The sequence below is a fragment of the Asparagus officinalis genome, chromosome 9 (assembly GCF_001876935.1).
Source record: "Asparagus officinalis chromosome 9, Aspof.V1, whole genome shotgun sequence".
In the NCBI taxonomy this organism is placed as follows: domain Eukaryota; kingdom Viridiplantae; phylum Streptophyta; class Magnoliopsida; order Asparagales; family Asparagaceae; genus Asparagus; species Asparagus officinalis.
In genome coordinates this window covers 64200985-64223782 of record NC_033802.1, presented here as the reverse complement: position 1 = coordinate 64223782, position 22798 = coordinate 64200985, and the positions used below count along the sequence as shown (strand labels likewise).

At 43.0% G+C, this 22798-nt stretch overlaps 2 protein-coding genes across 8 annotated transcripts; both read left to right on the top strand.

Moving 5' to 3' along the window:
* LOC109823542 (cytochrome P450 CYP736A12-like) lies at nt 5-2379 on the top strand (the record flags this gene model as incomplete). The annotated part of the gene is made up of 3 exons (XM_020389821.1): nt 5-418; nt 648-1022; nt 1567-2379. Coding segments are annotated over 3 exons (1404 nt in total), but the record flags the coding sequence as incomplete, so codon positions are not given.
* Nucleotides 11826-22483, top strand: LOC109823630 (sulfoquinovosyl transferase SQD2-like). Of its 7 annotated transcripts, none has more exons than XR_002242424.1 (5): nt 11826-13884; nt 14090-14145; nt 14222-14305; nt 14388-14475; nt 22159-22483. XR_002242424.1 is itself a non-coding variant. In XM_020389914.1 (5 exons), exons 2-5 carry the CDS (start codon nt 14130-14132, stop codon nt 14809-14811), a joined length of 408 nt encoding a protein of 135 aa, XP_020245503.1. In that variant the 5' UTR covers nt 13741-13884; nt 14090-14129; the 3' UTR covers nt 14812-14815. The 7 variants fall into 7 exon arrangements, 3 of the variants coding, with proteins under 3 accessions (XP_020245503.1, XP_020245504.1, XP_020245502.1); XR_002242423.1 differs by lacking the exon at nt 22159-22483 and adding an exon at nt 14592-14810; XR_002242425.1 differs by lacking the exon at nt 22159-22483 and having other exon boundaries at nt 12424-12509; nt 12584-13884; nt 14388-14812.

Sequence of the window (22798 nt, the reverse complement as noted above, 5' to 3'; positions counted from 1 at the left end):
CCCTCGCCCTCTCCCCATCATCGGCAACCTCCACTCTCTATCCCCTTTCCCTCACCGCGACGTATCCAACCTCACCAAAACCTACGGCCCCATCATCCACCTCCGCCTCGGCTCAACCCCCACCGTCTTCATCTCCTCCCCTTCCCTCGTCGAACGGCTCTTCAAGAATCACGACGTGGCCATCTCCGATAGGTCTCCGGCCGAGGCACAAGAGATTCTGTCGTATGGACGCAAAGGGTTTGGGTTTAGTGAGTATGGGAGTTATTGGCGCAAGGTTCGGAGGATTTGTGTGAATAGTTTGCTTAGTAAGAGTGGACTTGAGTCGTTTGAGCCCGTTAGGAGAGAGGAGATGCGGATTTTTGTTGACTCGTTGAAGGAGGCGGCTGCTGATCGAGCTGTGGTTGATGTCACAGCAAAGGTATTGAGTTTATATCAGAAGTACCATTAAAATCAAGGGACGATTGCGGATAAACCCCAAATAGTACAGTTGTGTTGGTCTTGTCTATGTGTGGTTGCAGTTAACTCTAAAATCAGTGTTCATAGAAAGTTTTTCATTGTGAGGTCGAATTAACTTAATTAATTAATTTATTTATCTGCATTAGCTGAAATAATTTTCCATTATAATGTTTGTTCTCTTCTTGCAATAGGTGCGGTTGCTTGTTGCCGATATTGTGTGCAGGGTCGTGATGGGGAGAAAATGCATGGAAGAAAACATGGATGGTGGAAAGTTGAGTGAGCATTTTGATGAAGTGATGAGAATTCTTGGATCGTTCAATCTCAACGATACTTTGCCTTTCCTCCGGCCGTTCGATCTCCAAGGGATCAGAAGGAGGACGATGACGGTGAGAGAAAAGATCGACCGGTTTCTCGAGAAGATCATCCACGAGCATTTACAATCGAGGGAGGAGGGGATGAAGGAGCACAAGAAGAATGATTTTGTGGATGTCTTGCTTGACGCTATGGATGATAAGGAGAATTTGGAGTTGGAGCTTGATAGGAGCAGCATCAAGGCAATGCTTTTAGTAAGAAACTATAGTACTCACTTTTAGTCTTTTATCCCATGCCAAAATTTTACAAATCTTCTCGATCGGTTTCCCGATTTACGAAAGAGAGAATGGTCGACGGAGATCCTTCCCTTTGTTCAACCTAGGTTCTTCTTGGTGTCGATGAGATGCCTCACTCGAAACTCGTGTCGAGTTTGCTTCTCATTGACGATCCGACGTTTCACCTCGTTGGAACAAAGTCTATTCCTATTGGATTTGATATTTAGGAGAACTTGCGTGGCAAGTTTAAGAATAACTCTTAACGAGTTTAGGAACTAAGAACGAGTTTAAACTCGGTAAAAGAGTTAATTTAAACCGAAAATCGGTTTCGGTCAATTGCAAATCAATATATTATTTTTCATATATATTGAGTGAGTGATTGGTTAATTTCCGATATTTCTACTGTTACTTGAAAAAGGATTAATTACTAGAAGTTCCAAAACTTTTTCTTAATTAATTAGCTTCTCTCCTATTTGTATGGTTATTAGTAAGTCCTAATTAATATCTGATAATTTTGCCGCAGGAGGTGTTTTTAGGTACCCTGGACACGTCTTCTGATGCCATCGACTGGGCCCTCGTAGAGCTCCTGAGGCACCCCACGACCATGAAGAAAGCCCAAGAAGAGTTGACGAGGGTCGTGGGCCCACACCGGATGGTCGACGAGGCAGACCTATCGAAGTTGCCCTACTTACAAATGGTAGTCAAGGAATCGCATAGGCTCCACATGTTAGCTCCGTTTACGTTCCGTCGCGCGAGGGTCGACGTAGCTCTTGATGGCCACACGATCCCGGCCGGCTCTAACGTCCTGATATGCAACTGGGCTATGGCCCGGGATCCAGACTTCTGGCCCGACGCCGAGGAGTTCGTACCCGAGAGGTTCGAAAGCAGTAGCCTCGACGTGAAAGGCCACGATTTTCAGCTTCTTCCGTTTGGATCAGGCCGGAGAATTTGTCCCGGGGTTGGGTTTGGGCTCCTTTTCGTGCCGTTGGTGCTGGCACAGCTGGTTCACTGCTTTGACTGGGAGCTCCCCGCGGGCGCCTCGGCTTCCGGGTTCGAAATGAAGGAGAAGTACGGGTTAACTATGCCTAGGGCTGTGCATTTGGACGCTATTCCGGTTCGTCGCCCGGCCGGTGGTTAATTTAGGTAAATAATCGTGTATTAATTAATGCAAAATGTTGTGGTTTAGTTTGGTGTGATGGCAGCTCATGTATCTGTAAATAAATGTTGTAGTTTAATTTGGTGTGATGGTAACTCTTGTATCTGTAAAGTCGTATATATTAATTAATGCATGAGGCTGAGGTCTCTGATCTCTTGCAGGTCTCTTGGATGTTTCATATATACACGTTCTCTCTGAAAAATCTCATCATTTTGATGCCTATTGATGTACTTGTTTTCACGCGCTTGAAGTACTACCGCTACCCCTTAGTTAATTCTCGTTATCGCACATTATTTTCAACTGAGTATATATTGTCGACTGTTTGTATGTCGACAGAATTAGTGGCTGTTTTGTATTTGGTTATACTGATACTAATGATGAATTTTTTTTATTAGACTTATTTGAATCCATGTGGTCTTTTGTAGTGTTTGAACATAGTGAGAATTATAACTAATTTCATTAATATAACCAAAGGGATTATATATATCTTATAGAAAACAGTGAAACTATACTAGGAAGTCGTTGCTGTCAAATTTGCCTCCACTATGGGCTTAATCTTAGCCTACCAACACAGATCAGCTCAAAGTAATGCGTGGACTATGGGCAAGAGCAGACTTGGTCAACATTTCTACTGGATTATCGACTATGCTAATATTTTTCACATCACTCTACTTTAGAATTTTTTTCCCCTCTTTAAAAACCACGTACCTTATATTTAGAGTCAATTTATGTAGATCATCTTATATTTTTAGCTTATACATAAACCACATATAACATTAATTTTTCTTTCAATCAATCACTCAAGCGCACTTTACAACTAAAACGTTTCGGAAATTCTAAGAAAACTCTCACTCAATCTCACGCATAAAGCACATGACCTCTGGTGCCATTTTCGTGCCTTGGTGGGAGCCTACGTAAGTGTAGAGCCACCCTCAAACCTATCTGAGTACGCATCTATATACGAGAGAGATTGCATGTGGGACCCATTTCCAAATCTAAGGGATCCCAATATTTCTTTTTCAACCTCGTGCGCCATGTTGATGAACGGAGGAAAGCCCGACAACAGGTTACACTTGTGCCCGTAAACCAAGTGTAGGGGACGTGATCCTAGACTACAAAGGGATGTTCTTGGAGCTTTTAATTTCTATCCCCAGGATAGGCAGAGTTTCTGCTGAGCGTACGGAGCTACTTGGCGTGTTACGTGACCTTCGATATGCGTGGGAGAGTGATCTTGTTATCCATAGCTTGGCGCGGACTGCATAGGAGTGATAAACCTGCTCAAGAATCCAAGTAGTAAGCTTCGTCCATTGGGAGATGTTATGGTTGAGGTTCGAGGGGATTTAGAGCGGTGTGCAATGCCCCCAAGTTGTTTATTTGCCAAGAAATTAATTAGCACATCGACTTGCCTATTTCGGCCATCGCCTGATTTCAGCTGTGTTTTGACTCCATGAGATTTCAGAGTTTTTATCTCCTTTTGTTTCAACTAATATTTCTAGCTAAATGTTTTAGGACGCTTCCGGATTTTTGAGGCACGAACTGCATAGAAGTGATAAACCTACTCAAGAATCCAAGTACTAAACTTCATCACTGGGAGATATTATGGTTGAGGTTCGAGGGGATCTAGAACGGTGTGTGATGCGCCCAAGTTGTTTATTTGGCATGGAATGCTAATAAATTAGCGCATCAACTTGCTTATTTCAGTCGTGGCCTGATTTCAGAGTTTTTATCTCCTTTTGTTTCAGCTAATATTTCTAGCTAGACGTTTTAGGATGCCGCCGGCTTGTGGAGGGTTCTATATTAAAAAAAAGTTTAAAATTTGAAAATTTCAAACCTGACCAACTTTTTATGGGTCAAACACTGATATATTAAAAATTTAGTCAATTTTGATAAACAGCTTGGTCGATTTTTCTAATTAAATTTTAGAAACTTTCTTTTTTTATAAAAAATTTGTCCTAAGACAAACATACGTCAATTTTTTCTTGTGAACAACGGTGTTAGCATGGGGACCACATAACCATTCATGCGGTAAAGAAGAAGCGGAAGTTTTTTTTTTCTTCTTCACGTGAGGTGATAAGGTGGGCCGCAGCCATGTGCATCTTAGCCATTCACGCGCCTGCAACCGAGCCTGCAACCGATTTCTCATCTGCTACTCTCCTATAAATACCTATGACTACCTAGGGTTTTGTGTGAAAAAAAAGCTGCAGCGGGAACAAAGTTCGGCTTTGGAGAAAAGCAATTGCTGCGGAAAAGGTGCAAGGGAACAGCGACTTGGAGAACAAAACGCAGAGGAAAAGACTGCGAGGAAATAAAATAGCAGAGAGTTCTTGCTGCTGAAAAGTGAGTTCTTGGCGGCTGTTTGAGAGGAGAGAAAAAGAGAGATTCTACAAAAGAGAGGTTTATTTCTTTTGGGTAAAAATCAGATCTTTGAGACGAGCTTGTGGATTGTACAAGTCGTCGGTGTTCTCCTTATGGTGGTATCTCCCCTCACCCCTCCCGTGGACGTAGGCAAGTTTGCCGAACCACGTAAATCTCGTGTATTTACTGTTTTCTGGGTTGTTGACTGTTGCTTGTAGGATCCCTCAAAATTCGGTCTTAGAGCTGATGAGAGGAAGAGTGTATATTTCACTTTGATGAAATATATCACTTTCGATTCTTGTTTCCTTTGAGAAATAAGAATTTCATTATCTATTCTCGTTTCCTTTGAGAAACAAGAATATAGAGGTTGACTTGTGCTTTTGTGACAACAAAAAACAGTGCTCTCTCTCAGGTGATATCGCTTCCGCGGCGGTGGGCGTGACTCTGCGCCCAACAATTGGTATCAGAGCTGTTATTCAGATTGGGAGTGGTGTAGCTTCTGATTTGAGGTGGTGCTCGGTAATTTCCTGAGACAAGCGGAGAATGGCGTCAACAAGTAAAACAGTTAAAGTGGGAAAATACGAGATTGAAAAATTCAATGGGAAGAATGATTTTTCCTATTGGAGGATGCAGATGAAGAACACGTTGATTTCGCAGAAATTGCACAAAGCTTTGGCGGGAAAAGAGAAGAAGCACAAGGATATGTCTGATGAGGATTGGGAGGAGCTGGATCTGGAAGCACGGGCGTCGATTATCCTTTGCCTTGAAAGGGATGTAGCTTTCTTGGTAGATGGAGAGGAAACGACCGCGGGCGTGTGGTTGAAGTTAGAAAGCACCTTCATGACGAAGAGTCTAACAAACCGGATCTATTTGAAATCCAAATTGTATACTTGCAAGATGGAGGAGGGCTCATCAATCCGGGAATATATCAACAAGTTCGATAGGATTATATCGGATCTGAAGGACATCGATGTGACTGTAGAAGATGAGGATCAGGCTCTTCTATTACTTCTATCTCTGCCGAAGTCTTATGAGAACCTGGTGCAAACATTGATGCTTGTGGGAGACAATTTGACGATGGATGAGACTAGAACGGCGCTTCTAGGGGATGACCTTCGAAAGATTGCAACCGGTGACATGACTACTGGTGGTAACAAAGAACAAGCGCAGGGATTGTTTGCTAGAGGAAGGAGCAATGAGCGAGGAAAAGGCAAGGGAGGAAAGTCTAGATCTAAATCGAGACCTCTTGCGGGAAGAGTGTGCTTCAAATGCGGTGAAGTTGGGCATTTCAAGGTTGACTGTCCTAACAAGAGAGTAGGTGGGAAAAAGAACAACAACAAGACCGAGAGAAGAGAAGGCAAGGAAGAGGCGAGTTACGCATCGGAGGAAGGGAGCGATAAAGAATGCTATGTTGTTACGGGTGGCGAAGATACCTCCGGTAAGTGGATACTTGATTCAGGTTGCTCTTACCACATGTGCCCAAATAGGAAGTGGTTTACTACCTATAGGAGCATTGATGGTGGAACTGTATTGCTGGGGAATAACCATGCTTGTAAAACGGTGGGGCTCGGTGATATAAAAATCAAGATGCATGATGGAGTGGTCAGAACCCTAACGGACGTGCGGCACGTTCCCGACTTGCGGAAGAATCTTATCTCAGTGGGTGCATTAGACTCCGGTGGCTGCAAGATTGTTACAGAGAACGGAGTAAAGAAGGTTGTTCGAGGTTCCCTAACAGTGATGAAGGGTGTTCGTCACGGTAATCTATATACTCTCTCGGGTACGACGGTGACAGGAGATGCAGCGGTTGGAACTGATGGAAGTGGTGGAGACCCATGTGAGCACACCCGGTTATGGCATAGGCGGCTTGGGCACATGTCAGAGAAGGGTCTGGTTCTGCTTGGTAAGGAGGGTTTGCTGAAGAATCTGAAGAAACCTTGCATGGATTTTTGCGAGGATTGTGTGTACGGAAAGGCGCACAGGGTCCAATTCTTGAAAAGCAATCACAAGAGCAGAGGTATACTAGATTATGTGCACACGGATGTTTGGGGTCCGGCTCAGACAACTTCCAAGGGTGGTTCCAGGTATTTTGTCTCGTTCATAGATGATCATTCGAGATATGCTTGGATTTATTTTCTTAAGCATAAGAATGAGGTATTCGAGACATTCAAGAAGTGGAAAGCAATGGTTGAGAACAGGACGGGCAAGAAATTGAAGACACTAAGATCTGACAACGGTACAGAGTATACAGACGGTGCTTTCAAGGAGTTCTGTGATCAGGAGGGCATTGTTCGACACTGGACAGTCAGGTCAACACCACAGCAGAACGGGGTCGCGGAGAGACTGAACCGAACATTGCGGGAGAAGGCAATGAGTATGCGATCTTATGCTGGATTGGGCAACGAATGGTGGGCAGAAGCGGTGGCTACAGCATGTTACATTGTGAACCGTTCTCCACATTCGACATTGGATGGTGATACACCCTATAGGGTGTGGTCAGGGGAACATGCAGATTATGAGAGGCTCAGAATTTTCGGATGTACCGCCTATTATCACGTCAACGAGGGAAAGCTTGACGCGAGGGCTAAGAAGGCGATATTCTTAGGGTATGCGAAGGGCGTAAAAGGCTACCGCCTTTGGTGTACAGAAGATTCAAAGTTCGTGATCAGCAGGGATGTTACCTTTGATGACAACAACAGCAGCTCGAGGATAGCTTGGCTTTCACTAGGCCAAAGCGAGCATACAAGCAGGTACAGAAGCTGGGGGCTGATCAACCCCTGAAGCACTATGGGCAGGTTAATTTGGTGGAATACGCACTCTCGGTGGAGGAAGATGAGCCGGTCTCCTTCAAGGAAGCTATTCGGGACAAGGATAGTGAGAGCGAGAGTTGGTTGGCTGCGATGGAGGAGGAGATGGAATCTCTTCGGAAGAACCAAACATGGGAGGTGGTCCCATTGCCCGTAGGAAGAAAAGCTATTGGTTGTAAGTGGGTGTATAAGAGAAAGGAAGATCCTTCAGAGCTCGGTGGCACAAGGTACAAGGCGAGGCTAGTGGCTAAAGGGTTTGCACAAAGAGAGGGTGTGGATTACAATGAGATATTTTCTCCGGTGGTGAAACACACTTCTATTCGGGTGCTATTGAGTATTGTTGCTCATGGTGATCTTGAGCTGGAACAACTCGATGTTAAAACAGCCTTCTTGCACGGAGACTTGGATGAAGAGATCTACATGCATCAACCTGAGGGTTATAAGGTTGAGGATAAGGAGCATCATGTATGGAAGTCACTCTATGGACTAAAGCAATCTCCTCGGCAGTGGTACAAGCGATTTGACTCCTTCATGCTGAAGCATGGATTTTCCCGAAGTGATTACGATTGCTGTGTTTACATTCAGAAGCTTCGTGGAGGTGATTATATCTATCTCCTTTTGTATGTGGATGACATGCTTATTGCTTCTAAGAGCGGGGTGGAGATAGATAGGCTAAAATCTCAACTTGGTAAAGAGTTCGATATGAAGGACATGGGCGCTGCTAGAAAAATACTGGGTATGGAGATTAGGAGAGAGCGGGCGAAGGCGATTGTTCTTGAGTCAGAAGGGCTATATAGAGCGGGTGATCGCGAGGTTCGGGATGCAAAGTGCTAAGTCGGTGACGACTCCATTGACTTCACACTTCAGGCTTTCAGGTAAACAATCTCCCACTACAACGGAAGATAAGGCACACATGGAGCGTGTTCCTTATGCTAGTGCAGTTGGCAGTTTGATGTATGCCATGGTGTGTACACGTCCAGATATTTCACAAGCGGTTAGTGTAGTCAGCAGGTTCATGGCGAATCCGGTAAAGGCGCACTGGGAAGCTGTGAAGTGGGTCCTGAGATACTTGAAAGGTACCGTGGATACGGGTCTGTGTTTTGGTGGAGATACATGTCAGATTGACGGGTTTGTTGACTCTGATTATGCGGGTGATCTAGATAGACGGCGATCTACTACTGGTTATGTATTCAAGATACATGGAGCTCCAGTTAGTTGGCGATCGATGTTGCAGGCTACAGTGGCACTTTCTACTACAGAGGCCGAGTACATGGCCATGGCGGAGGGAGTGAAGGAAGCATTGTGGTTGTGGGGTCTTCTAGACGATTTGGGGATTGAGCAGGAGAACGTGAACTTGTGGTGTGATAGTCAAAGTGCGATTCATTTGGCGAAGAATCAAGTTCATCATGCTCGTACCAAGCATATCGATGTCAGGTATCATTTTGTGCGGGATGTCATAGAGGAAGGTGATATTTCTCTCATGAAGGTGCACACGAATGAGAATCCCGCAGACATGTTAACCAAGGTGGTCACAGGTGGCAAGTTTAAGCATTGCTTGGACTTGCTTCATATTAGCCCGTGTTGAACTGCCCAAGAGGGCATGGCCCTTCGGGGCGGTGATGGGGTGAGGTGGAGACTATATGGAGAACAAATCCTGAACTACGGTTAGCTTGATCCCGATGGAGGGTACGTAGGCAGTCGCGGTAAAGTGGCGCAGCTGGTTTGGCCTGGCTTGGCCTGGTTTTGGTGTTTTAGATATCTCTGGTGATGTTCTCAGTGTTCTTCTGGTGTTCGTCCAAAATTTGAGGTTTATCAAATGATGTACGAGGTGGAGAATTGTGAACAACGGTGTTAGCATGGGGACCACATAACCATTCATGCGGTAAAGAAGAAGCGGAAGTTTTTTTTCTTCTTCTTCACGTGAGGTGATAAGGTGGGCCGCAGCCATGTGCATCTTAGCAGCCTGGCAAATTGCAGGCACGTGAATGGGTAAGAGGAAAATCAACCAGCGGGTAAAAGCCAAGTGAACGGATACAAGCCAAGGTCCAGCGGGTAAAGTCAAGGCCCAAGTCTCTTCCTATTAATATCTATTGGTCCCTAGGGTTTTCTAGTGTGGGGAAATTTTCTTTAGACGGCTGCAGTCAAGCAACAGGGAAAAGGCGGCTCGGAGAAAAGGAGAAAAGAAAAAGAGAGACTTGGCGGCTGTTTGAGAGGAGAGAAAAAGAGAGATTCTACAAAAGAGAGGTTTATTTCTTTTGGGTAAAAATCAGATCTTTGAGACGAGCTTGTGGATTGTACAAGTCGTCGGTGTTCTCCTTATAGTGGTATCTCCCCTCACCCCTCCCGTGGACGTAGGCAAGTTTGCCGAACCACGTAAATCTCGTGTATTTACTGTTCTCTGGGTTGTTGGCTGTTGCTTGTAGGATCCCTCAAAATTCGGTCTTGCGCTGATGAGAGGAAGAGTGGATATCTCACTTCGCTGAGATATTTCGCTACTGAGTCTAGGTTTCCTTCGCGAAACTCAGATATCGAGGTTGACTTGTACTTTGTGCAAACAAAAGCCAGGGCTCTCTCTCAGGACATATCGCTTCCGCGGCGGTGGGCGTGGCTTTGCGCCCAACATTTCTGCATATTGAAATCAATTCTTTTGTTATCCAATGAGACCTTATTGAAATTCGCGCTCTTTGTAATTATAACTGTTGCGCCTTGTTTGGCACACCAGAATCGATCAAGTGAGAATGCTATAAATGAATAGAATGTAACAAATGTGGGAATGAACTAGTCATTTTCATTCTCACATTTGAATTAGTGGATGAAGCCGGAACTACAAAGATTAGCATATGTAATTAATAAGTAATCAAGACATATTTGAAAGTTATTTTAATTTTAGGTTATTTGCATATGTACCCCTTAAATCATATATATTAGCAAGAATGCCCTCTGAATCTCATTATTTACAAAACTATCCCTCAAAATCATATGTAGGCTGTCTAAAAATTACTGTAGATAGTTGAACCCCATCAAACACCGATGATGGAAGGTTTCCAGAAGGCTACAATTTAAAAACTTTCACGTAGATCGATGAAGGTTATAATCTGACGACCTTCACAACAACCGATGAAAGCTCTAATTTAATAGCCTTGACAATCAATATCTAGAGTTATAATTTGACGACTCTTATATTTTTAAGGAGTCAAGACGAAGATTACAATATGACATTCTTTGAAAGCTCTGACAAAAGAGACTACAAATTGAAGATCTCTTCAAATCAAGACGCAAAGCTCACATCTGCGTCCCAGATTCAAAATGCAAAGGTCATGTCCGCGTTTCAGATTCAAAATACAGAGGTCGTGGCTGCGTTTCAGATTCAAAACGTAGGGCTTACCACTGCGTTTCTAGCCGCCAGTGCGGAGCTCAACTCTGCGTTCCAATCCCAGAATGCAGAGTTCGTGCCAGAATGCAGATTTTGCGTTTGACTAGTTCAAACACAAGCTGAACGGTTTCAAAACCGTTTTTCACGATTTGAGGGGATCACTCCCCCATTTAGGAGCGAATTAAGGGGGTTGTTACACCCATTAATCCCCTATAAATGGCAGAAAACTCAACTGAGTTCGAGATCTCCGATTGATCGTCTTTTTTGCATCAAAGATCACCAAAAAGAGAAATCGACATTTTGTGTTCTTGGAGATCTTGGAACATCCTTCAGCAACAGAGACCTTGGAGCTCATCCTTGGCTTATAAACGATTTTTGGTTCAAATCAACTCTCTTAGAGAGTTTTAAACTTGCTCTGAGTTCCTAAATTCGTTTAGAGTTATTCCTAAACTTGCCACGCATGTTCTCTTCAACATCAAGTCAAGAGGAAAATATCTTATTCCAACAAGGTGAAGCGTTTGGATCGTCAACGAAAAGCAAACTTGACACGAACATCGAGGGAGGTATTCCATCGACGCCAAGAAGAACCCAGGTTAAACAAAGGGAAGGGGTCTCCGTCGATCCCTTCTCTCTTTTGTAAATCAAGAAACCGATCGAGAAGATCGTAATTCTTTATCTAAGTTTGTTAGAGAGGAATTGCATTGAGAGAATTGTAACTCATTCTTTTTCTAAGTCTGTTAGAGAGAATAATACAAATTTCAATTCTCTAGTTTTTTTTCTTTCAATTTTCCCACCAAACATCATCAAATTAAAAAAAAACCCCTCAAAGCAGTTAATCATCAACTTGGTAAACTAATTTGGAATTGCAACGTAAAAATTATCAACAAAATCTTCAAGTTTTTATCTCCAAATTACTGATTTCTTGATTCTAGAGGTTTTTCCTCCTTAAGCTGATAATTTCAGGGGTAAGTTCACAAAATTCTAAGATATTGGAGACATTTTTGCAAATACCCATGATATATGGGGTATACATGCAAATAATCTTTTAATTTATGGAGAAAAGACGAAGACATTTTTGCAAACACCCCTTCTCTCAGAATGAGATTTCTAATTTTGAAGAACGCGTCTGTTTAGTATGCATATATCGACAATTAGAAATTTGAGAATTGCACTCTGCTCCCCCTACGCCTAGCGTTCAGCTTTTTCTTGAAGATCCATGTGTAGCTTGCAATCATTTTCCCCTCCGATAGTGTTACCAGTTTTCGTGTGCCCGCTTCACTTTTGAAACCGAGACAGAGACCGATCTCTGATGTTCTCACTTCCCCTTCTGTACACCGTACGCCCCCAAACTGTTCGACGAAATGCCTCAACGATTAACACTCTACTTCAACTCCATCATACGAGCTCCCCTCATCAAGGGCTCCCCTCTCGTCTCCCTCCTACACCTCAAAACCCTTATCGGACCCCTCCCCCTTCGACCCGATGCCCGAACCTTCTCCCTCACCCTTCGGTCATCGCAACTCCTAGCGAGACCCGAACCCGCATTGCAAACCCACGCCCGGTTCATGAAAACCGGCTACAAGCTCGACCCTGCTCCCCTCTTCCACTTCTACATGCAATGCAATCTCATGCCTGAAACCCGGCAGCTGTTTATCGAGTCCTTTCGGTTCAAACCTGACCCGATACCCGGTAACCTGTTGATAGCTGCATTGATGAGGAACGGGGAGGCTGGGCTGGGTAGAAAAGTGTTTGATGAAATGCCTGTCAAGGATTTGGTTAGTTGGAACTCTATTTTAGCGGGTTTGGTTCGGAATTCGAGGTTTAAAGATGGTTTGGTTTTTTTCGACAGGATGGTCGGTTCGGGAGTTGAACCGGATGGGTTCACTTTTTCTACGACTTTGTCATGTTGTGCGAGGACGGGGGCGTTGAGTCTCGGCGAACGGGTTCATCGGTTGATAGTTGAGAGCCGGAGCGGGTTTAAAGTCGAGTCAAACCCGTTCGTGGCCTCAGCTCTTATTGACATGTACTCGAAATGCGGTCGGATCGAGTCAGCTCGTGACGTCTTCTGTTCGATTGAGGTTCCGCAGTTATCGGTTTGGAACGCGATGATGACCGGGCTAGCGGTTCATGGGCGTGGGCCCGAAGCGATCGAATTGTTTCGTAGAATGGAGGAATCTGGTGTTTCACCCGACGGAATAACATTCGTCGGTCTACTGACAGCGTTGAGCCATTCCGGTCTGATTGGACCGGCTAGGGTTTATTTCGATTCGATGAATTCGGTCTACACGGTTGAACCATCAGTCGAGCATTATGCTGCGATTGTTGATGGTTTGGGCCGGGCTGGGCAATTGGATGAAGCCTTGAAAACAGTTGAGGCAATGCCAATTGAGCCAGATGCTATAGTTTGGAGATCATTCCTTAGTGGTTGTAGAAGGCATCGACGGCCGGATATGGCTGAACTGGCGATCGGACGGATGGAGAAATTCGGAAGCGGAGATTATGTTATGTTATCAAACATTTATTCGTCCACAAAGAAGTTTAGTTGGGCCGAAAGGCCTTGGGCTTTGATGAGAGTGCAACGGGTTAGGAAAGAAGAGGGAGTCAGCTGGGTCGAGTTGGGAGGAAAATTGCACCATTTTAAGGCCGGAAGCAATAAGGCCCAAGCCCATGTAGAAATCGAGTCAATATACCAAGCTCTTGGTGAGCTTATGAGGAGAGTGAAAAGAGAGGGGTTCATTCCGATGACTGAGGTTGTGCCGATGGATGTCGACGAGGAGGAGAAAGAGGAGAACTTGAGTTGGCATAGCGAGAAAATTGCGGTGGCTTATGGCGTGTTAAAAACCGTGCCAGGGACCGAGATTAGAGTATCGAAGAATTTAGCGACTTGTGGTGACTGCCATGAATGGATGAAGGTGGTTTCAAAGGTTTTGCGCAGGGTGATTATTATGAGAGATAGAGTTAGATTTCACAGGTTTGAGAGGGGAGCTTGCTCGTGTGGGGATTATTGGTAGCTTGCCTTATCAATGTTTGTTTTATCTTTGAAGGAGCAAGGTTTTGATGTGATGATACTTGCCCACGTTTCACACGGTGCATATTGATATAGATAGTTGATGATACTAACTACAATGCTCGACTTGTAATTAAACCCAGGTTCTACCTTGCTTTCTATCTGTGAAGTTTATGTTCCTCTTATTATAGTCTTTCTCACCTGGTAGGCAGGAAAAAAACTCCAAATGCCCTCTCTCACTTATAAACTATGTTCAATAGACATAACTTGGATCGAGTTTTATCCTGACCTGATTCTATTACGGGCATAGAAATAGCTGCGAAACTGATTTCACTGCTGTCGCAACAGATACATTCCCAGATACACCTTCAGTTGGCTGGTGAAACCCATGTGGATGGTCATAAGTAAGAAATCTTCGTATTATTAATCTTTCTTCAACTTATATGGATATGCTACTGACATCTTTGTGGGCTTTTTAAGAATTCATGCACGGAGCTGCTGACCTTACACTGTTGCCTTCAGCTGCTATCAGCAGGGATCTTCAAGCCGCTGAAGTGATAACCGGTAAGATTGGTCATTATCTGTTTTTTGCGGCTTTCATGTTTCCCTTGTATATTTTGCTTATTGTTTGCTTTTGTTTCTTCAGCAAATAGGATTCGGCTTTGGAACAAGGGTGTTGATTCTGAGAGCTTCCACCCCCGATTTTGCAACTGCGAAATGCGAATGAGGCTAAGGTACGCTACTTCTGACATACACACGGACACACACACCTTCACACCCACACAAACAAAAAACACATACATTTGTATGGCTTAGATTTTGGCTAAAATTGTTGTTCCTGTATGTTTAGTAATGGAGAACCAGAAAAACCACTGATAATTCATGTGGGCCGTTTGGGAGTAGAAAAGAGCTTGGATTTCCTAAAACAGGGAGTTACTAGTGCTGAAACTTTGCATACTGGGATATTTAATCATGTTTTCGTTAGACAAGAATTTGTCCTCTTTGTTTCATGCATTTGTCTATTTCATGTTTCTGGTTCTTGTGATTCTATAGTTAGAACATGCGTTTAATTACAAGTCTAGCATTGTAGTTAGAATAAGCTTTAACTTTAAACAGAGTACAATTATGATGCTAATAATTTTAAGTACGAAGAAGCTTGGTTGGGACTATCAGATGTCACAGAGGAGTCCCCCAGTTTGACTCCTCAACTCGGTCAATTTTAGAACCATAGTGGAGATTAGATGTTCGCGACCATGCCCATGTTAGAACGATAAGGGGCTGTTTGTTTCTTCGGTTTTGGGTGAGAAAGAGCCTGAAAGCTGCCACAGATGTCCCATCTGTGGCAGCTTTCGAGCTCCTCAGTCTCCAAACCAAACGGACCCTAAGTGTTACATGGCTTAATAATTGGAGTGTTTTGCCACAATAAATGTATGGGCGGTGTAGCCCATGTGAAAAGAATGAAAAAAAATATATACAGAAAGGGGGAGCCATGTTTATAGGGTAGCCCACCTTAATTCAATGAAGGATGTTAGTTTCATATTAGAAGCCAAAGTCTATAAACGGCTATCAATTCTTCGGTTGGAAGCAAAACAAGCAGAGCAACTCAAGCCACAGAGAACTTGAATGAGCCAGAGAAAGAGAAAAAAGAGAGTTAAAAGAGAGAGTTGGTCTTTTTCCATTCCTTCTCCGGTGTAGAAAAAGTCATCTTTTCTATCATGTTTGTTGTTGGTGTACATCTAGCCAAGTGTCTAGAGAAAAACTCGTGCACTCGTTACTTTTCATAGTGGAATTTTTTTTGGACTAGATCATGTGGTTTTTACCTTCAATTGAAGAGTTTTCTGTGTTAAAAATAGGAGTGTCCTGTTGAATATTTCTTTTGGTCATTTCATTATCATTTGCTTTATTAATCTATTTTATCTACAGAGAAAAGGGAAAAAGTTAATCAATTACCCCTATTTTTCTCAACAATTGGTATCAGAGCCTAGCAGAGCTATCCCTTTTATATAAGGCAAAATGGAAAACACTAGTGTAGACAGTACCATGATCAAGCTCAATAATTTTAATTGACTGACCTGGAAGCCCAAGATGGAGGATATCATTTTCTGTAAGAATTTGTATGATCCTATCGAAGGCAATGAGGCAAAACCAGCAAGTAAGTCCAATGCAGACTAGAAGAAAAAAAATAGAAAGACTATTGGAATTATTAGACAATGGGTGGATGATAGTGTATTTCATCATATTTTGAATGAAACTAGTACTTACTCATTGTGGAAAAAGCTTGAGTCTTTGTTTCAGCAAAAAACAGTTATGAACAAGGCGTTCCTTGTAAATTTGAAGTATCAAGATGGTAGCCCCATTGCAGAGCATCTGAACAAGTCCCAAAGCATCATGAATCAGCTAGTCGGCGATAAAAGTCACTTTTGATGATGAAGTGCAAGCATTACTCTTGTTGGGGTCATTGCCGGACAGTTGGGATACCCTTGTGGTAGGCATAAACAATTCTGCTCCGAAAGGGCATCGTTTCGGCATCTTATTGTAGACCTGCTCAATGAAGAAACTAGAAGAAAGACATTAGGCTCAAAACATGCTTAAGCCCTCGTCATGGAAGATAGAGGAAGAAGCAAGAGCAAAGCGCCGTCAACTTTCTGTAGAAATTCTAGAAACATATCAAAATCTAGAGGACCTGCGGTAAAGTGCTACCATTGCCATAGGAAGGTCACATCAGAAAAAAACTACAGACAGTTAAAGGAGCAGAAAGGGGGCAACAACCAGAATGACGACAACAACACAACCGCCACTATAGATGGTGAAGTGGCACTTCTTACTCCTGGAGAAGAATGATTGCATGTTAGAGACGATAATGCTGACTGGGTAGCCGACACAGCAACTTCATACCATGCAACACCCAACAAGGAGTTCTTCACATTTTACAAAGCCGACGACTTTGGCATCGTGAAGATGAGAAATATCAGTCAATCAAATATTATCAAGATTGGTGATATTCATCTACAAATAGATATTGAACGCATGATGACCTTTGGCACATTCCTAATTTGTGCCTCAATCTCATATTTGGGCTTGCTTTTGATTAGTTTGGCTATGAAAACTACTTTGGCAATGGAAGATGGAAACTCACTAAAAGATCTTTGGTGGTTATCAAAGGGAAAACATCCAGCACATTATACCGAACTCAAGCAAAGGTGTACGGTGATAGCCTAAATATGATGGAGGATAACTCTTCTCCAAATCTCTAGCACAAAACGCTGGGTCACATGAGCGAGAAGGGCTCATAGATTTTGGCAAGGAGGGGACTAATTTCCTTACCCCTAAGGTATTGTTGCTCTATAGCCATGTGATAATCGTTTATTAGGCAAGCAACATCGAGTTTCATTCAATAAATCTTCCCACAAAAACTCTAATGTGTTAGATTTGGTTTACTCTGATGTTTATGGTCCTAAGTGAAGTCTCTCGGTGATAATAAATATTTTACCATTTTTATCGATGATGCATCCAGGAAATTATGGGTGTATAACCTAAAAATAAAAGGCTAGATATTCGAGTGTTTTCAGAAGTTTCATATTATGGTGGAGAGAGAGAGAGGCCGAAAGCCTTTAAAGTGTATTTGCATAGATAATGGAGGAGAGTACACACCCAAAGAGTTCTAAGGCTACTACTCAAAATATGGTATATGGCATGAAAAGAACTAGGTACTCCTCAGCATAACGGTGTAGCAAAAGAGGATGAATCGCACCATCATCAAGAGAGTCTGAAGCATGCCAAAGATGGCAAAACTTCCCAGGGCATTCTAGGGAGAAGTAGTTCTCATAGCGGGCTACTTGATCAATCGATCTCCATCAGGTCCTTTATCATTCAATATTCCAGAGAGAGTATGGACAAAGAAAAATATATCTTACTCTCATCTGAAGATGTTTGAGTGCAAAGCTTTTGCATATGTTCTAAAGAAGCAGAGATTAAAGCGTGATGACAAGGGGATTCCATGCATCTTTGTTAGTTATGGAGATGAAGAATACGGGTATAGGTTATGGGATCCTATAAAGAAGAGAGTTATCAGAAACAAAGATGTGGTCTTTCATGAAGGCTAAACAATCAACGAGAAGTCCAATAGTGAGGTTGATGGAGATTCTAATCCCACAATAGTTCCTTCACCGCTAGAGGATGTTACGGCAAGGGGAGATGCACATGATCACATGCAAGACATGCCAGAGATGGACAACACTGATGATGATGGTGATGATGGATAAGCTAATGAAGATGAAGAATGATGCAGACGTAGAAACGGGGAGGCCGATCAGATATCGTTTCGATGCCGACGAGCCCTGACAACAGTAGGTATTTCACGAGCTTGAATCCACAAGCTCTAAGTTTCTCAAAGTTGAGAACAAAAACAAAGAGAAAATTATCTTAATTGAATAATTGAAAACTTAATTACTTGATATATAAAAGAAACTATTATTTATAGCCAACTAAACCTATCCTAACTCTAATCAAAAAGAAAGTTTGAATCTAAAAGAAAATAACCAAAAAGCAACTTTTTTCTAATTTAAAAGGAAATAACCAAAAAGAACTCTTTCCTAATCTAAAAGGAAATAACCAAAAAGAAACTCTTTCCTAATCTGATGTCCGAGTCGACACGGGTGCTTTTCTTCTTATCTCGTCCAATGCTTGATCTCCTGTATCAGTCCCTCCTTCTTCAGAAGAACTCGTCTCTAAGTTCGCATCACTCGAATACAACTTGATTGAAGGATGATAATCAGAAATATCAGCGACGTTAAATGTCGCCGACATAGCCATTCCTTCTGGAAGATCCACTACATATGCATTATCATTGATCTTCTTGAGAATCTTGAACGATCCTTATCTTTTCGACTTAAGCTTATTGTATGTTCCAACCGGCATCCGTTCCCTCCGTAAGTAAACCATCACCATGTCTCCTTCATTGAACACCTTGAGTCGCCTCTTCTTGTTCAAACAATCTATCATGGGAGCAACTATAGAACTGAAATTGTGAATAAAACGCCGATAAAAAGATGCTAATCCACGAAAGCTCTTACTTCAATAGCACTTTTTGGAGTAGACCAATCCTTGATTGCTTTGACCTTATCTTCGTCAACTTGGATTCCCTGCAAGCTTACCACAAACCCTAAGAACACTAGCTGAGTCGTCAAGAATACACATTTCTTAATGTTGATGTAAAGCTCGTTCTTCTTTAGCACTCAGAAGACCTCTTGGAGATGCAATATATGTTCTTGCTCATCCTAACATTCGTAGAGGCCCTCACTACTCTTGAATGCATTCTTCCACTCGTCACCGGGTCGGATTCAGATCTGATGATATCCACTCGCAAGTCGACTTTTGAAAAGACGCTTGCGCCTCCCAACTGATCTAACATGTCGTCTAGCCGAGGGAATTAGAACCTGTAGCGAATTGTAATCTTATTAATGACCCTACTATCCACACACATCTGCCAACTGCTATCCTTCTTTGGTGTCAACAGTGCTGGAATTGCACATGAACTTATGCTCTCTCGGATGTGGCCTTTCTTAATAAGGTCCTCAACGGCATCCTGTAAAACCTTCTTTTCCTACGGGTTCATGCGATAATTTGGGAGATTAGGAAGTACTGAACCCGGGATGAAATTAATATGGTGCTGAATATCCCTCATGGGAGGTTGACCCTCTAGCAGCTCTTCAGGAATCAACACTTCGAACTCCTTAAGCGGTGACTTCATCTTCCCTGGGACCTCAATGAGTGTCTTCACTTCTTCTTTCACAACCGAGGCAAACCTCTGATTTAACTCCTTTGATTCGACCAGAAATCCTCCCTTATTGCAAAGAGAAACACGTTTGGATTTTTGATCCTTTGGGCTCTTTGGGGAGGGTGGAATTGGTGGTAAAATGATCTTTTTATTCATCCACACAAAAGAGTACTTGTTCTTCTTGCCGCCATGCTTAGCGTCAACATCATACTACTACGACTGTCCCAACAATACATGGCACACATCCATATCCACAACATCACAAGCAACAGAATTACTATAAGTCTTACCTAGTAATAGTGGTACGCAGCATACTTTGGTCACCTTCACGGAGGGACCCTTCTTGATCCATCCTATGGTATAAGGCACAGACTTTATTTCGGTCGGTAGTTTTAAGTGATACACAAAAGCCTTTGACACAATATTCTCATAGCTTCAATTGTCAATGATGAGGGTGCACACCTTGTTGTTGACTAAACATCTAGAAAAGAAAATTTAGTGTCGTTGTGATGAATCTGGTGTCTTCTGAGCGCATAGAAGTTGTTGAACAACACACGACACATTGGTGCCTTCAATCACGGCAACCTCTTCCTTATAATCTTCTTCGGATGTCGTGTGTCCATCCTCGGCTTTTTTATAATCCGCTAGATTAACCTTTTGCCGTTGCGGGCACTCGTTGGACTTATGCCCTGATTGGAGACATCAGAAATAATTCCCTACAGTCGGCTTGACATACGTATTTGCTTGAGTCGTCGGGGGCTGTGGTTGAGTTGTCGACCGCTCGGCCGACCGTGGAGGAACAGGCCGATCAGTCGTCCTTTGCCCGGCCGACTCACCTCTCGCCTTCTCGACCGAACCTCCCTGTTCGGCTTGTCTGAAAGGTAACACCTTAGAGGCCAATCTTTCTGCCTTGAGAGCCATGTTATGGGCTTCGTTCACAGAGTAGACGTTGTGGATGGTCACCTTTTCTTGAATTGAATACCTCAAACCTCCAATATATTTGGCCGCGAGTTGCTCCTCACTCATAGACAAATCACAACGAGAAGTAAGACGGAAGAACTCTTCGGTATAGGTGCTTACCGATCTGTATCATTGATGGCATTGCTCGAACTGGTTGTAAAGGATCTGTTGGTAGTGGGTGGTAGGAACCTAGCCTGGAGTAATTGCTTCATGCGTCGCCAAACCCGAACTGGTTGCTTACCTTACCGTCACCTAGTGTTTTGAGTCTGATCCCACCATGCCGCGGCTCCTCCTTTGAGACGATATGCCACAAACTTCACTAGATTTGCTTCGGGTTCATTAGCCATCTCAAAGAACTTCTCCACTTCATAGAGCCAACCCAAGAAAGCTTCTATGTCCAGATTTCCTCCAAAGGAGGGGACTTCCACCTTCATCCGGTACTCTTGGTCAAGGTGATGTCCGCCCTGTCGATGATAGTTACGACAAGGGTTGAAGCCTCTGCCTCGACCTCTATCATAAGGTCGTCCTCCTTCTTCGCTCGAGACGTTGTCGTACCATGGTCCCTCAAATTGGGCACCATAGTCTGCTCCTTCGTCACTGGATTCCCTCAAATTGGGCACCATAGTCTGCTCCTTCGTCACTGGATTCATCATGTGGAGGGGGTTGGTTGGGATGTCGTCTATGATGATAGTCTGCTCCTTCGTCACTGGATTCATCATGTGGAGGGGGTTGGTTGGGATGTCGTCTATGATGTGGAAGGGATTGATATGGAGGAGGTTGATACGGAGGGGGCCGATATAGAGGGGTTTGGTTTGGACGTGGTTGATATGGAGGGGGATGTCGGGGTAGCCTAACTCTGGGTTTGCTTAGGTGAAGACCGTCGACAAAATTATTCTCATTATTGAGGTGAAGGGTAAGTCCTTCATTGGCTTGTTGAACGTTCTGAAGAGACACCTTCAACGTGCCAAATCTTCCATCCATATAATCTATCCTCGCAGAAAGTATCTGTAAGAAAGTTCCTTCTCGCCGTCAGCTGCCATTGTCGAGGATGTTGAAGCCGAAGCTCTGATATCACTTGACGCAGACGTAGAAATGGGGAGGCCGATCGATATCGTTCCGATGCCGACGAGCCCTGACAACAGCAGGTAGAAATGGGGAGATTAGATCCTATTTATGAGTATTGTAATCTTCTTCAATATTAATCAAAGAATTGTATGGTGTGGCTCCCAAGAACGTAGGCACGATTGCCGAACCTCGTTAAATCTGTTCCTGAAGGGCAAGGGTTCGATTTGATTGTTTTGAATCCCCGACAATTGGAACCCCAATGCAGATTTCATCTCCAATTCTTCAGGTTTGTTCATGGCCTTCTCGGATTGAAAGAGTTTGAAAGTTCAAATTTTTATGTCTGGCTAATGTTAACATGCAAATATTAGGTCATTTGCATCCAAAGCTTCCGCCATCTTTTGGCAACCATTGAATGCAAGACCCAGATCTTTCTTTGATGGGACTATAACTAGTTTCTGAGGTCAGAAATGCCAAGAAAAAGCGGATTAATGAAAGATCTCATCCCAACTGGAGGAACGCATTCCGACATAATGTAGATGTGATTCTCACCTGTCATATATGAAGTCGGTTCTAAAATAATTGTTATCCTTATCATATGAACGATTCTTTTATACAGAATGATGCGGCCCGGAGAGCAACCTGATGTAGGACGCATAATGGATAACGGAGAAGCAGAACAATCAGGAACTAAAGGTGGATATATATGAATTATTGACTTGTCAACAAAGAAATGATTATATCTCCTGATTAGGAACGTGGATTCTAACATATTGTATATGTAAATTCCTTATCTCGGCGAGACGGAGCCAGTTGAATTGTTAGATTTCAAAAATCACATCAGCAATACACATTTATATATATTTTTTTATTAAGAAAGTTGGAGTCTATTTAGATTATAAAATAAATTCAATTTTGATTCATGTTGTACTGATTTGTTTCCTCTAGGGAGTCTTTTTAAGATAGGATTTAATACTTTCTATTTATTTGTAATTCTAATCTTATTATGAGTCTATTTTATTGTTCTATTTACGAAGAGTCATGTAATTCTAGAATTTGAAGGTCGCTTCGTAGATTCAAAGTTTTTCGTGGATTCAAAGACTATTCTTTGTGGATTCAGAGAAAATCCCTTGGTGAATTCTGAGGTTTATCACTTTCGCACTGCTTTAATTAGTACTAGAGTCATGTTTCTCCTATTCGATGGCAGACAATGAAGCCGGTGTAACGCGAACTAAGTTCACTGAGTTCCTAACTAAGTT

Coding starts and splice junctions, on each gene's coding strand:
- LOC109823630 (XM_020389914.1), top strand. Junction 14,306..14,387: donor AGCCGCTGAAGTGATAACCG/GTAAGATTGGTC, acceptor TTGTTTCTTCAG/CAAATAGGATTCGGCTTTGG. Junction 14,476..14,591: donor GAAATGCGAATGAGGCTAAG/GTACGCTACTTC, acceptor CTGTATGTTTAG/TAATGGAGAACCAGAAAAAC.